The 16,390-nt window shown below is 31.2% G+C and overlaps 1 protein-coding gene across 2 annotated transcripts in view; it reads right to left on the minus strand.

Annotated features, from left to right (window-relative positions):
• LOC114324370 (alpha-tocopherol transfer protein) overlaps nucleotides 1-16,390 on the minus strand; it is a 93,582-nt gene that overhangs the window by 66,696 nt on the left and 10,496 nt on the right. The window contains exon 1 of one of the 2 annotated variants that reach the window (XM_028272188.2): nucleotides 8,805-8,964. The exons of the other annotated variant lie outside the window; for it this stretch is intronic. Coding sequence (XP_028127989.1) covers nucleotides 8,805-8,833 — 29 coding nt within the window. The 5' untranslated portion in view covers nucleotides 8,834-8,964. Of the gene's footprint in view, nucleotides 1-8,804; nucleotides 8,965-16,390 lie in introns of those variants that run through there. 2 annotated transcript variants of the gene reach the window in all.

A 16,390-nucleotide genomic window follows, 5' to 3' on the forward strand; every position in this document is an offset into this window, starting at 1 on the left:
ATGACAAATACAAATGACAGAATAAATATAAATACAAATATAAATAACATAAATATTGAGACTGTTGAAGAATATATACCTGGGTCAAACAATCAAACTAATAAAGAGAACCAAACAATTGAAATACAAAGAAGAATCAGATTGGGGTGGGCAGCGTATGGAAAGTTAAGATGGATACTAAAAAGCACAAAGATACAACAGTACCTAAAAACCCGTTTATTTGATCAGTGCATCAGACATTAACAAAGGCCAACATAAACAAAATATAAATGTCTGAAAGAAAAATTGAAAGATCCATGTTGAGAATAAAACTGCAAAACAGAAAATCAAACAAATGGATAAGAGAGAATACAAAAGTAAAACATGTAACTGAAGATATAACATGGGTAAAATGGAGATTTTCGGGCCACAATGCGAGACCGGAAGATAAAAGATAAAATGCTGAAATACAAAATTGGAGACCGTGGACAGGAAGAAGAGGAAGAGGAAGACCTCAGACGCGATGGAAGGACGATATTGTAAAAACTCCAGGAACTTACTGGAAAAGCGCAGCCAAGGACAGACAGAGATATGAAAAGATTTGGGGAAGGCCTATGTCCAAAGTTGAATAGAAATGTGCTAAAGAAGAAATATGATTTTTCATATTCGTCAAAAATAGAGAGGTTCTGAGAAAGATCAATAAAAAAATGGAAGTTTTACCTACATAAAATCAAAACCAGAAAATTGGAATATCTCAGGGAAAGCTCCAAGGAAAAAGAAGCATAAGGAGACGTATACTATCACGGCTGTATAAGATTTTTCAGCTGTTTTTTTTTCTTTACTGGTCTACTGATAATTTTCTGGTTGTTAAATGACATAAAGATAATATAACACGCATTCAGTCTTTATTTCAGTCATCAATATTGCCATAAAATTCAGTTTTTCTTAGAAAATGTGTTTTTAATTGCCCTCAGTGTCTATTTAATTGTTATTACGTTCTTTTCTAATAAAACCCATGATAAAAAACTCTTGAACAGTTTGCTCACTACCGAAAGTAAGAGTTGTATATATTATGTATGTAGTTCATTTCTTTAAGATTTGTGATGGTTTGACCTACTAAAAGTTTAAAAACATTATTTCCAAGTGCTACACCGTTAATCATCAAAATATTCCTCGAGCGAAATGTTAGATGACTAGACAAATAGAAATTATATAATAGTTATCGTAAAAAACTATCTGAGCCCACTGATTTATGCAACGAAACAAAGTATTTTCAGCTGGCACTTAAATTTTATATGCAATTATATAAGCCCGGAAGTTTTAGTGTGCGAAGCAAATGATACATTGTAAGTATGCCGGAAGAAATAAAAAATTATGGTTCGACCTTAAGATCAAGACAATCAAATTCAAGTATGTGCATTATTATATATTTATCCCAAATATAAAATAAATCATCTAAAATATTTAATAAGGAAATGCAGCTTCTTTAAATGTAATTTTCTTAAAAAAATGTACATTTTTAAAACAAAGAAGTAAAATACGTTTACGTCAGTTTTATAGACATGGAAAAAGCATTTGATTAAATCGAAAGGAAAACTATGTGGAAGAGTCTGAAAAAAAAGCAAGTAAACGGAGACCTGATAGATGCAACGAAACGTATATAATATTGGCACAATTTAGAAAAATGGAACCCAGTAACTCAGAAGCAACACATACAACCTAAATGTCAATAAAGAGAAGACACAGGTAATGAAAATAACAACGAAAAATGACATGGTAGACCTAATTGAAGTGGAGATAGGTCAACAAAAAATAAAGCCAACAAACATATACAACTACCTGGGAAGAGTAATAAATAACAGAGGAAGCATAGAGGACGATCTCACTAACATACTAGAGAGCACAGGAAAACTATTCCAGGGTCTAAATGGAGGATTTCTTCAACAACAAAGAAATATCAAGGAAAATGAATATGGCATTTGAAACAATATACTATAGCCCATCATTCACATACGGAGCAGAAAACTGGATCTTAAACAGAAGACGCCAGAGTAGGACACAAGTAGAGATGAAATGCCTCAGAAGAATGATAGGAGCAAGAAAGACAGACAGACTCAGAAATGAAGAAATAAGAAACAGACTTGAAATCAAACCGTTACTTGACACAATAAAGAAGAAAAAATTAGCATTAGCAGAGACATTAAAAAATAAGGACAAATATTGGCAAGAATCAACACAAATGGCGAAGAACAGAAAAGAATGGAAAGAAGAAATGAGAAATGAGAAGAAGAAGAATGTATCAAAGACCAAAAGTACCTCCCTCGACACCTAAGTGTAGAAGAGAAGCGATTATGTATGTATATGGTATTGTAGTTATACTGCATTTTTTGCTATTAGGACGGAATAATCAGCGTACCTGAGGTTATCTATGCTGGTCCAGTTAATGATTCTATCTTGGACCTCATCCAAAGTTTCTCTGAATATAGATTCCGAACACAAATTATTAAATAATGTCGGGGATAAAACGCAACCTTGTCGAACTCCTCGTTGGATTATTATATCTTCGGATATTCTGTGCTCTATTTTAATTGTTGTCCTTTGGTGCATAGATAATTCGCAAGTCTTGTTCGCCAATTCCAGTTGTTCTCAGAATTTTTATAATCTTTTGATGGTTAACACAGTCAAATGCTTTTCGATAATCAATAAAATACGCGTGTATATCTATATTCATGTCTCTGCATCTTTGTGTTAATACATTTAAGGAAAAAGAACACCTGGATTTGAGTTATGTAGGAGTACTTTAATTGGATGTGCTGGAGGAGGGTTCTTTAACATCAAAAAGGATTTATTGTGAAGAAAAAATGGAACGGAAAATTAAAAAATAGGGGTCTGGTGTAGAGATCTCCTAATTAAACTTCAGAAGCAAATAGTGTCTTACCTGAGAAGAGAGAAAGACCAAGAAAAGATTAATGAAAATGATTCTGTGTAAAACCACGTGTAAAATTGGAGCATAGAGTCCATATAGATCTAGAACGACAGGATTGAGGTAAGATCAGATTCTATCTTCAAGCTGAGACCAGATAAAGTTCTGTTATTCAAATTGTGCTTGAACAAGATTGTAAATTCTTTAGAAATGCAAATGAGACCTATATTTAGTCAGTTGATTTAACTGTAGTTCTTTGACAATTATGTGAACCTACTTGTACAGTTAGGAGTAAGTTAGAAAGGTCATACATCAAAATAAATGCAAAAATAAAATTTACGGTTTAGACAAGATGTCTAAGTATTTAAATAACTGTATTCAGATTTTGGTTATTAGTATAAAATTTTAGTAGGGCGTTCAAGATCTTGACACACAAAAATTAGCAAATAATATGTATAGTCCAGTCATCAGGGACGAAAATGCCACTGAATCTCTAAAAATCACGAACATGTTAAATTTTGTTTAGAATGTAAATTTTGGGTACCCAAAAAATGCAAAAAAGTTTGCCATTCGTACCCTCGGACTTTCCCCTTAGGGGGGAAAACGGAAAACATCGATTTACCAAGAATCTGTTCACCATGTTCAACATTCTTGTTGTCAATAATACCATATTATGTAAAGGGCTGATCAGAAAAATAAAAAAGGATTGGGAATAAGTACAACATAACAACAACATTTAAAACAACCTACACACTCCGATCTATTCTGATCAAAACCAAACCGAACAACACACAGGAAACGTCAAAGAACTGCATCTACAAAATACCCTGTGAATGCAACAATTTCTAAGTGGGAGAAACTGCAAACTGCAAGACCACTAAGCGTCAGGATTAACGAACATAAAGCATACATCAAAAACAGGGATTTCGACAAATCACAGATATGCAAGCATGCCTGTGACAATGAGCACAGGACACAGTGGAAGCATGTATCAATAATCTTGAAGGAAACAGACATGAAAAAGAGAAAAATCAAAGAATCAGCCCTTATCCTCGTCATCAACCCGTACGCGTCCACTGCTGGGCATAGGTCTCCCTCAGCTCTTTCCATCTATCTCTGTTTTGTGCGGCTTGCATCCAGTTGCCAACAACACGCTTCAGATCGTCAGCCCATCTGGTTGGTGGTCGTCCTCTGCTCCGTAGTGCTTCTTCTCGCGGCCTCCACTCGACAATAAGTTTTGTCCATCGGTTGTTTGACAATCTGGCGACGTGTCCTGCCCAATTCCATTTGAGCGACGCGATTCTTTTGACGGCGTCCGTTGTTTTTGTTCTACGACGTATTTCTTCGTTTGGGATTCGGTCCCTCAGGGAGACACCCAACATCTGGCGCTCCATATCCCTCTGAGTTATGCGAATCTTGTTCACTACCTTTTTTGTGAGTGTTAATGTTTCCGCTTCATAAGTAAGTACAGGCAATACACACTGGTCAAAGATTTTCCTTTTCAGGCATATGGTTAAGTCCAATTTAAATACATAGCTCAGTTTACCAAACGCTGCCCAGGCTAATCCTATGCGACGTGGGAGCTCGCACGTCTGGTTATCTCTTCCCAACCGAATTTCATGTCCCAAGTACTTATAAGATGCAATCTGCTCAATATCCATTCCATCAACAACAATATTACGATTTAGCACCAGATTAGTGATTATTTGCGTCTTGTTGATGTTAATCTTTAGTCCGACCTCTAAGGAAGCGTGATATAACTTGTTCAGCATTATTATTGCATCATCCATACGATCCGCTATGAGGACGATGTCATCTGCGAATCTCAAATGACTGAGCTTCTCTCCATTTATGTTGATACCATATTCGTTCAGATCTGCTTTCTTAAAAGTGTGTTCTAAAAGAGTTGTGAATAGCTTTGGTGAGATGGTGTCTCCTTACCGTACTCCTCGTTGTATACAGAATTTATTTGTTAGTTGATCAGATAGTCTTACGCCTAGCCGTTGCGTTGTGGTAGATATATTTTATCATGTTAGTGTAGCCATGGTCTATTCGGCATTCTGTCAGTGCTTTTAACATTTTCTGCTGGTTTATGGTAACAAATGCTTTCTCGTAGTCCACGAATATCAGTGCAAATGGTTTGTTGTATTCCGCAGACTTCTCTATCAAGTTTTTTTATTATCCTACTACCTACTAAATGAAGAAAAAAGTGTAGCGAATCTTAACTTATTACCAATCCATCTCTAAATCCAAACTGCATTTCATCTTGATCTTCTTTACACCTTTTCCATATTTTACTGTGAATGATGCGGAAAAGCTCAACCACCATTTTACTGTTTTCTTTGTTAATTAGTTTTAACATAATATCTGCCGGGATGTTTCTTATATGTGGAATTTTTAAATGTCATTGTTTTTATAAAATATTCTTTGTTGTTGTTTTCAAACCAGTTTTATTAGGTGAGAAAATTATTGGATAACAATGGTCACACAATTATTAAAGAGCAAGTTGTCCATTGTTTTATTTATTTTTTTATTTATTTACATAATATTAATTTACAAAAATTGTAAATACATTTTAACTATGAACTCATTACTATTTAGAACAGTCAATGAGGGTATTTGGCTCCGAATTCTATCCTACAACATCGATATACTATGTACTTGATATTTTTACAGTAAGTAGGGAATAGTTCAAGAAACAAAGTCTACTCTATTTCCTATTGCGCTTTTATCTTTGGGGCGGTTCCCACCCCTTCAAGGGGGTCAAAAATTGTTTGGTCAAAATAACCACGGAAGTGGATAGAGAACCTAATTCTAAGCAAAAACTGTTCTATATTTTTTTTTTGAAAACTCAATACTTTTTGAGTTTTCATGGTTGAAAATTGGTCATTTTAATTGAAAAATGACACCTTTTCGGACAGTTTTTGCCGAATACCTTAAAAACTATGCATCTAACTAAAATAACTATTATAAAACATTTTTGTAGATTATAAAAAGCAAAGACAATTGTTCCTTTATAAATCTTCTAGTAAAATACAAAAAGAGATATGATAGGTGAAAAGTTTGTTTTTTGGTGCATGCTCAAATCGGTGTATTCAACTTGAAATAACAGAAAAACGGTCGATTTTAGGCGTATGATGCTACCAATAACTTGTGTAGTGCTTGAAAAGACCTTTAAAATGAGTAAAGTCCTTTTCAGGAGCATTTTTCAGTGCGTCACAAATGATAGAAAAAAAGGTATGTCCGTGATAATACACATTTATAATATTTATTCTAACATGACATTTTAGTTAAATCTGACAGTTGTCACATTTTATTTGCAATTTGGCATAAAAACAAATCAATTGTGTTTATTGCATTTATAAAATGGTATTTTCTTTGATTTGTATAGTCTTATAAATTGTACAGATTATATGCGTAGATATATTATATATGTAATTCGTAAATATTTTTTTTTTCGATTATAGCGCCATCTATCGTTACAACTAGAATAAATGTTATAAATGTCTCTAATCACAGACGTGCCTTTTTTCTGTCACATATAATTTAATGCGTTAGAAAGAAATCGAAAAACTGTGAAGCACTGAAAGATGCTCATGAGAAAAAGAATAATAGCAAATGTCGATTTCATTCAAACTAAGCGAGATATGCTGCAAAAAAATTGATGACCAATGTGTTTTAAGAAAAAATGAGAAGTATATTTAATGCCTCATCCACCAGAATTTAAATGCATAGTTTTCCTTCTACGATACCTTTTACAGTCGAACCCGCTTATTGGAATAGCCTTCATGTCAAGCAAAAGTATTCCTATAACCGTGATATTCTAATAACCGATCATTGATGGCTAGTAGAAACGTTTCGGGACCTCAAATTTATATTTCTTAAACCGGGATATTCCTATAACAGGTATTCCAATAATATTCCAATAAAAAAATGTTCCACAACTGTGGTTAAATTTCTCAAAAGAAATATTTAAATAATATAAAAATACCGCTTGGAATAAAATGTGACTCTTTAGCAACTGACAAGAAGTGGCAACTTATTACATTTCACGTCAGTCATAGAAAAAAATGTTTTTTATCATTTAGAATTTAGTTTTTTTAGGTTAAGTTTCTTGAGTTAAATATAGTTATTAAGGTACCAAGAGTATTATAAGGATAATCACACTTGAGGTCAATGGTATATATACCGAGGGCCTTTGGCCCGAGGAATATAACGTTTAATGTCCAACTAAATTATTCTTTATATGCAAAAAGTTTTAATGAATTTTGAATTAATTAGTCGTAAGCAATAGTCGTAACGTAATTGTGGTAACCATAGTTTTACTTAGGTTGTTATCTGTCAACTTGACAGTATTTAAATAGTTATTTAAATTCAACGCCCTAGGGCGTTATTTTTCAAAATAACGCCGTAGGGCATTATATCATATTTAACTGACTTCGAAATCATGTCATTATTTGTCAAATAATATATCAGTCGGACATTAAATAATTAATATGTTTTGTATGTATATACAGCGTGTCTACTTAAGTTGGAAACATATGGGAAACTTTTATTATTAATTTTACGAAAAAAAGTTATTCTTCGTAAAAATTTCTGTATGCTCTAAAACCTAAGATTCAATCATTAGATATCAAATTTTATCAATATTATACGAGGTATGTCAAAAAATATGAATTTCGTTCAGTACCTTTATTTCTCTGAATCTCGAAAATTCTTATTATGGAAAGTTGTTTGGAATTAAAAACTAAGATCAAATATGCAATTACATGCTTCTAATTAAAAAAAAAAAATATTTTACAAATTTTCCTCAAATTTATGAATACCCAACATCGTTTTTATTTATTAAAAATATGATACTTAACTCTTTTATTATTCATTTTACGAAAAAAATTATTTTTTATAAAAAACGCTGCATGGTCTAAAAACTAAGATACAACCATGATATATAAACATTTTTTAATTTTATACGAGGTGTATCATAAAATATGAATTTCGCTCATGAGTATAGTATGTACCTTTATATTTCACAATATTTCAAATAGAAGGATGTAATTTCATATTAAAACATTGTTTTTATTTCTAAACAACTTTTTGTAATAACAATTTTCAATATTGTTACAAATAAAGGTACTTTACTCCTGAGCGAAATTCATATTTTTTGACATACCTCGTATAAAATTAATAAATTGTGATATTTGATGATAGCATCTTAGGGCTTAGGATATACGGAGATTTTTATAAAGAATACCTTTTTTTCGTAAAAGTAATAATAAAAGAGTTATCTTATGTGTAATAAATAACAACGAAGTTAAGTAGGTATCCATAAATTTGAGAAAAGTTTGGAAAATATTTTTTTCAATTAGAACCATATAAATGCATATTTGATCTTAGTTTTTAATTCCAAACAACTTTTTATAATAAGAATTTTCGATATTCAGAGAAATAAATGTACTTTATCCTTGAACGAAATTCATATTTTTTGACATACCTCGTATAATATTGATAAAAATTGATATTAATGATTGAATCTTAGGTTTTAGAGCATGCAGAACTTTTTATGAAGAATAACTTTTTTCGTAAAATTAATAATAAAAAAGTTCCTCATATGTTTCCAACTTAAGTAGACAACCTTATATAAAAAATATTCCACAACACTGGTAAACTTTTTCAAAAAAAATATTTAAATAATATTAAAATACTGAATGGGATATGTATGATATTTCACGTCAGTTATAAATAGATTTTTTTTACATTAAGTCTCTTGAGTTAAATAAATTAATTAATATAAGAAACTACAAAGACACAAAAAGTATAAAATTATAGAAATATATAGATAGAAAAGAAAATAAAAAATGTTTCACAACTCAAATTTCTCAAAAAAAAAAATTCGAAAACTCACCATTGTATTTTTAACTCAACTTCGCGCATTTTCGATCAAATAAACCCACTTCCTGAAACGAAACTGACTACACAATCAGAACCAATTTGGTTATAGCACGCTGCAACTATTGCAAGACTTCTTCCTTCACCTTCGACTGTGTTTACCAGTGAAGATATGGTACCGCGCCGGAGAGTAGGTACCATTTTAAACCATTAATTTGTTGTCTAACAGTTACAGATTCATAATAGCAAAAAAAACGATATTTGGGTTTGAAAGTGCCGTTGAATAACACCACTAATTTGCAAATTTATATTTGTTAATAATATTTTGGAGCATATTGATTAATGTTTTTGGTTTTGTAATTAACTTGTTTATGGGATTTAATAAAAATAGATTTTAGTGTATGAAAATAATTTTGATTTTACTTGTTAACTATTTTATTTGTTTTGTTGTGTATTGAGCTATTCAAAACAGTTGTTATTCAAAACAGTTGTTATTACTATGTTATGCTAGTTTTTGCACAGTCCTGAGAATGATACTATAATAATTGTTTGAAATAATTGTTTTAATTAATTAATGACACCTTGGTGTGGCTTAACTTGTGAGTGTCGCAAACGTGGACTATACTGCAATAAATCTTGCAGTTCTTGCTCTGTTGATAGCTGCCAAAATTGTCCTCCTGTCAACAAAGAAGAAAAGGAAAGAAGAAATAGACGAATTTGGAAGTTGAAGTTAAATTATTGATATATACTTAAAAAAATATATTAATTTTATACTTAATCTAATGTTGTAAAATAAATATTTTTCATTATGTATCATCAAAATGTCAAGTTTAAAAAGTTGAATTTCCCTCAAACGAATATTTTTATGGGATACAAATTTTATAAATATATCATTATATCATAAGCAACAATTAAATTTCATTTTATTAACGAATTCCATTACTTCAAGCTTTCAAAAAGATTTTTTCCCTAATTTTTATGATAAGGGGTAGTTTTTAGGGGTTGAATCAACTTGTATGTATCAGGTTTTTTATATTTAAATAATACATATTTTTTCTATTTAAGATTAAAAATAAAATGATTTCATAATCTCAGCCATTTTTTTAATAGCTGTATGAGGGGTAGTCTTTAAGGGTTGTTACGTATAAAAATATCGAACTATTAGTTACATTGTAAAAAAACCAACAAAACTTTAACATGTTTAAACATATTGATGTCTACAACTGTGTCCATTTATTAATTTTCAATTTTTTCCCAAGTTTCATTCTTAGGGGTGGTTTTTGGTGGTTGCATTATTAAAAAAATAAGTGTCAGATTTCTTGTACTTGATGGAAAGAAATTATCCTATTACGATCCAAAATAAAAAAATTTCATGTTTCTTGACCATATTTTTTACATAATCTTTGTATGAGGGGTTGTTTTTAAGGGCTGGTGAGCTGTAAAATATCAAAATATTAAAGTCATTATTTAAAGCAATCAACATTTAACATATTTAAACATAATTATGGCTCATAACCGCTTTAATTCATTAGTTTTCAATTTATTGGAGTAAGGGGTAGTTTTCACCCCTTAAAAATAAAAAGCATACTTTGCGACCAAGTCAGGTTTGAGGAAGAGGGTAAAATGGACTTAATTCCAAATTTTCAGGAAGGCGATTAGAATTGCGAGGTTTGGATCCATTTTAAGCTTGAATGATTGTACTACATATATGTGAATATCCGGAGTTATAGTCAATATGAGAGTATGCGTTCGGCGAGCCTTGGCATACACCTGCCAATATAGGGGAGACGTCCCCTGGTGATTTGTCCACCTTCCTGCAAATGACAGGATGGATAATGAGCTAAGGACGACAACCCTCTGAGAGGATGAACAATAGGTCAATTGTGCTTTTCCTCCCTACTAGACCTGGATCCCGCGTACCAAAAAAGTTGATTATTAGCAAGCTGAAAATTTGTTCATAGCTTAAGGGTGTCTAGTCGGACAAACTTTGATGGACGGGAACACTGGAACAGGGGAAGTTTTAATTGTGGAACAGGGTAAAAATTTGGAACGTCAGACTACGAAAACTTTCCATGTATTTTGTCGGACAGAACATCCAATTGATTTGTTACCATTTCAATAAACTCTCATGCAAAAATCAGACTGGCGTTTATCAACAACTGGACAATTTAATGAGTGGAACACGAAGAACATGTCAAATGACAGGAATTATGTTGGTTAGTAATAGCTGTCTGATTTTTGCATGAGAGTTTAATGAAAGGGTAGCAAATCAATTGGATGTTCTGTCCGACAAAATACATATAACGTTTTCGTAATCTGACGTTCAAAATTTTTAACCTGTTCCACAATTAAAACTTCGACTGTTCCAGTGTTCCCATACATCAAAGTTTGTCCGACTAGACACCGGTAAGCTAAGAACAAATTTTCAGCTTGCTATTAATCAACTTTTTTTTTGATACGCGGGATCCATGTCTATACTCTACAGATACAGAACACCGCTAATTTGCACATTTATTTTTGTTATTAATATTTTGGTGCATATTGATTAATGTTTTTAGTTTTGCAGTTGATTTGTTTATAAGACATAATAAAACAAAATTTTATTATTTGTGAAAATATATTATATGAAAATAATTTTGATTCACTTTTTAACTATTTTATTTGATTTGTTTTGTATCATGCTATTGAAAACAGTTGTTATTCGATTAATAACTATGTTTTTTGTTTGTTTAACTCAAATAGTCCAGGCTGGACTATTTGTTTTGAACTGGAAAATTTCCAGAGGAGTCTATGTTTTGCTGGAATCTCTTCAGGGTGCACCTTGTAATAATATGCACGATATACTCCAGGTGTAGTATCATCTGCATATGTTGGTACTCTGGTTGTGCTTGTTGGAATGTTCGCTGAATTCGACGCCTGAATATATTTTTTTTATTACTCCATTTTATTTAAAAATCTTTTCCGTTAGGAAAAATCAGTTAAAGTTATGACTTTCTTAGGTTATGACATGTAGGTAAGAATTCCAATGAAAACTTTCCTTTGTAAATTATCAACTAATGTATAGATAGTACTACTAGCAAAATAAAGTAACACTTAAAACAGTTCTAATTTTTCTAAAATCTAGTGGGTAAGTCAGTTGGTTTATAACGCTTCAGTCTGCGAACTTCACCCTTCGTGTTTAATAATTCACTCGCGAAATCATTTGGATATCTTTCTTCATACTTTTCACCGTATTTGCTGATTTCTTCTTTGATGCTAGGAACGTTCAGGTCTCTCTCTATTATTGCGTTGGGACGTACCATAGAGCGTTCTTAATGCCTTATTTTGAAAACGTTGTATGATTTCCAAGTTAGAGTTGCTGGCTGAGCCCCATAGCTGTATGCCATAGGTCCATATGGGTTTAAGTATGGCTTTGTATACCACTAATTTATTTTCAATTGAATGTCTGCCCAGGATCCAGTACATTTGTTGAAGTTTGAGTCCAAGTTGCTTTCTTTTGGTGAAGATGTGTTTTCTCCATGTTAATCTTTTATCTAGATGTATACCCAGGTATTTGGTTGTATCTATTTGTACTAATTGTTTGTTGTTTATGTATACTGGTGGACAGCTCTCTCTTCGCATGGTACCTAAATGTCATGTGGGTCGATTTTGTTTCATTAGCTTTTAGTTTCTATTTTTTTAACCATTTTTCTATTTTATTTAAGTGGGCTTGTAAGTTATGCGAAGCTCTTTGGGGGACGCCTGAATATAAAGGATATAAATATTTCAGTGTACTCGGTTCTTTGTTTCTCCAGGAACTATCCATTTACTAGATCGGATTTTAAGAACTGGAAATGAGGATAGGGTAAGAGCTTCTTTAGTTTTATTTGCAGTGCTGTAAGCTGAACCTTATCGAATGCCTGAGATATATCAATGAAAGTAGTTGAGCAATCTCTTGACGTTTAAATGTTTGTTTATTTTGTTAACCAGTCGATGCACTATGCACTTGTTCTATAGTACCGTCTATATTCTTTGGTTCCATGCTTGTCACGGAATCCAAATTGATGTTCTGGAAAATTTATCTTTTTCTATTATAATTTTTATACATTTTCACGTTTCATCTTTTAAAAGGGTTTGCTAAGCATAGGCAGAGGACTTACAGGTCGATAGGAAGAAACATTTTCTGCCTATTTTCCAGGTAAGTATATCGATCATTAGGATCTGTGCCACCTTTCAGGTGCTTGGGAAGTAGTTTAAACGCAGAATTGTATTGAATATAAAACTTACTAGTTTTATGCACTAATCCAAGACTTCATTCAGAATCTTGCTAAAGATTAGATCAAAATCGGGAGCTTTTTTGCTGTTGATTTCTTTCATTATTACTTGTTTTACTTGTTTTGTAGTTAATTTTGTGTGAGGTAGATCCATTTGAAACGGTGCTGTTAGGAATTTGGTTAATTCTGTTTTTTTTTCCTGTGTGAGGAGTGTAGAAGGATCTGGCATAACTACGTTTTGAAGGAGTTTGACAAATAGATTAGCTTTTTTGTATCATTCCTAACCCATTTCTTATTTTGATAAATATTGATTTATGTTTAATACAGGGTGTCCCGAAAAGATTGGTCATAAATTATACCACAGATTCTGGGGACAAAAATAGGTTGATTGAACTTCACTTACCTATATACAATAGTGCAGACAAAAAAAGTCACAGCCCTTTGAAGTTACAAAATGAAAATCTTTTTTTTTTATATATATCAAAAACCATTAGAGATTTTTTATTGAAAATGGACATGTATCATTCGTATGGCAGGAACATCTTAAAACAAAATTATAGTGAAGTTTGTCCACCCCATAAAAAATTTATGGGGGTTTTGTTCCCTTAAACCCCGCCAAACTTTTGTGTACGTTCCAATTGATTCAATATTGTGGTACCGTTAGTTAAACACACCGTTCTTAAAACTTCTTTGCCTCTTAGTATTTTTTAGATAAGCCAGTTTTATCGAGATGCTGCCTCTTTTTTAATATATTTACATAAAAATTTTATGGGTTTTTTTTTGTTCCTATAAACCCCCCAAATGTTAGTGTACGTTCCAATTAAACTATTATTGTAATACCATTAGTTAAACACAGTGTTTTTAAAACTTTTTTGTCTCAGTCTTTTTTTTTTGACAAGTCACCTTTTATCGAGATGTGGCTTCTCTTTCAAAATACTTCAACAAAATACTTTTCAAAATCAGTAACTTCAAAGGGCTGTAACTTTTTTTATGAGCATATTTGTACTAAGGTAAGTTAGGTTCAGTCGAACTATTTTTGACCCGAAAATGTGTGGTATAATTTATGACCAATCTTTTCGGGACACCCTGTATATAAACAGATTTTAGTTTTTGCAATCGACCTGTTTATGAGACGTAATAAAATTATATTTTATTATAGGAAAATAATTTCGATGCACTTTTTAACTACCTATTTTATTATTTGTTTTGTTTTGTATCACGCTATTCAAAACAGTTGTTTTTATTAGATTAATGACTATGTTAGGCCGCTTTTTGCACATGCAAATTAAGTGAAACTTCTTCTTCATCAAATGCATGGAAGAAGAAGAAGTTACACTTAACTTATTTTATGTCATATTAGTTCATTATTGTATTTTTATTACTTAATTATCAACTAAGTAATATATCTACTATACAGGGTGATTGATTAGTAGGGTAAAGCTCAATAGCTCCGCTATATTAATAGATAGCAATAAAAGTTAATAACAAAAATGTTAGCCGCCTTTGAGCTTCACATTACAAAATTAGTTAGAATGTTACAGGTTGTTCTATAACACAGTGGCAGACCAAACGTTTGTTTTTTTAAATAGAACACCCTATATTTTATTTTAAATTCGAAATCTCGTTAACTTCTCCATCACAAAAATATAAAGGTTTGTTATGTTATATAGGGTATTTACAAAGGTATAACCAATTTTATATGAAAATCGTAAGAAGTTCAACTCCCTGTATAAATAAAAACAAGCAAAACAACAATGGTTTAATAATGCCATATTTTTTAACGTATTGTCAAAATTTGGTCGATATTGCTAATTTTCTTTATATCAAATACAGGGTGAGTCAAAACGCAAGTACATTATTTTCTCAGTAATTTTAAATGGAACACCCTGTATTTTATATCACTATTGAAAAGTACCATTACCGTACTTTAATTTTTAGATAACATTCCCTATGTCTAAATTTATTAGTTTTCGAGATATTTTTCATTTTTGAATGGACCAGTAGCGTGGCCACCCAAATCACCAGAATTTAATAAACTGGACTGATTTTCTTGGGGTTACGTTAATAGTGAAGTTTATAAAATACCTCCAACAACAAGGGATGAGATGAAAAATAGAATACAAAGTGTATTTCGATGTGTTAATTTACAAATGCTCCGTAGAGTAAGTAGCTCATTCAATGATCGTTTTTAGGCGTACATAAATGTGTTAGGTTAGGAGATAATTTTGAACACCTTATTTAATTAAATATTAAAAATATTTTATTAAAAGTAGCTTCTAATTTTTTCAAACATGTTTTTTTGCAAAATGTATTGCTGATAAATTATGTTTCGTTCTTTATTTGTTACATTGTTACATTTACATACAAAAGTAGTGTTTAATTATCTTCACAAAATATTGTATTTTATGTTTGTGTGTTTTTTTGTAAAATTTATTACTAATTTTCTTTGTTTATTTGCATTTACATAAAAAGATAGTTTTTAATTGTTTCAAAAATGTTGCATGTAGTGGTTGTGTTTTTGTTTGTAAAATGTATTACTAATAAATTATTTTTATTTCTTTATTTGCTACAGTGTTACATTGATTACCGGATTGATAATCGGTAATCTTCAATTGTCAATTCAGTCATGGCTTACTTAAAATTTAGATAAATTTAAATACCTAAAATAATTTGCTCTGAAAAATGAAAATATCTCGAAAACTAATAAATTTTTGCGTAGGGAATATATAAAAATTAAAGTACGTTAATGTTACTTTTCAATAATGATATAAAATACAGGGTGTTCCATTTAACATTACTGAGAAAATAATGTACTTGCGTTTTGACTCACCCTGTATTTGATATAAAGAAAATTAGCAATATCAATAATTCTTAAAAATTTTGACAATAAATAAAAAATATGGCATTAATGAACCATTGCTGTTGTGCTTATTTTTATTTATACAGGGAGTTGAACTTGTTACGATTTTCATACAAAATTGGTTATAACTTTGTAAATACCCTGAACATTACAAACCTTTATATTTTTGTGATGGAGAAGTTAACAGGATTTCGAATATAAAATAAAATATAGGGTGTTAAATTAAAAAAAAACATAAGTTAGGTCTGCCACTGTGTTTTCGAACACCCTGTAACATTCTAACTAATTTTGTAATGTGAAGCTCAAAGGTGGCTAAAATTTTTGTTATTAACTTTTATTGCTATCTATTACATGCTATTACTATAGCGGAGCTATTGAGCTTTATCCTACTAATCAATCACCCTGTATGCCCGTGCGGGCATAGAATGCACATGCACGTTATAGCACGCACAGGTATAAAATAAAAAAATTGATGTTTTATAATAACAT

The sequence above is a fragment of the Diabrotica virgifera genome, chromosome 3 (assembly GCF_917563875.1).
Source record: "Diabrotica virgifera virgifera chromosome 3, PGI_DIABVI_V3a".
NCBI classification, from domain to species: Eukaryota; Metazoa; Arthropoda; class Insecta; order Coleoptera; family Chrysomelidae; genus Diabrotica; species Diabrotica virgifera.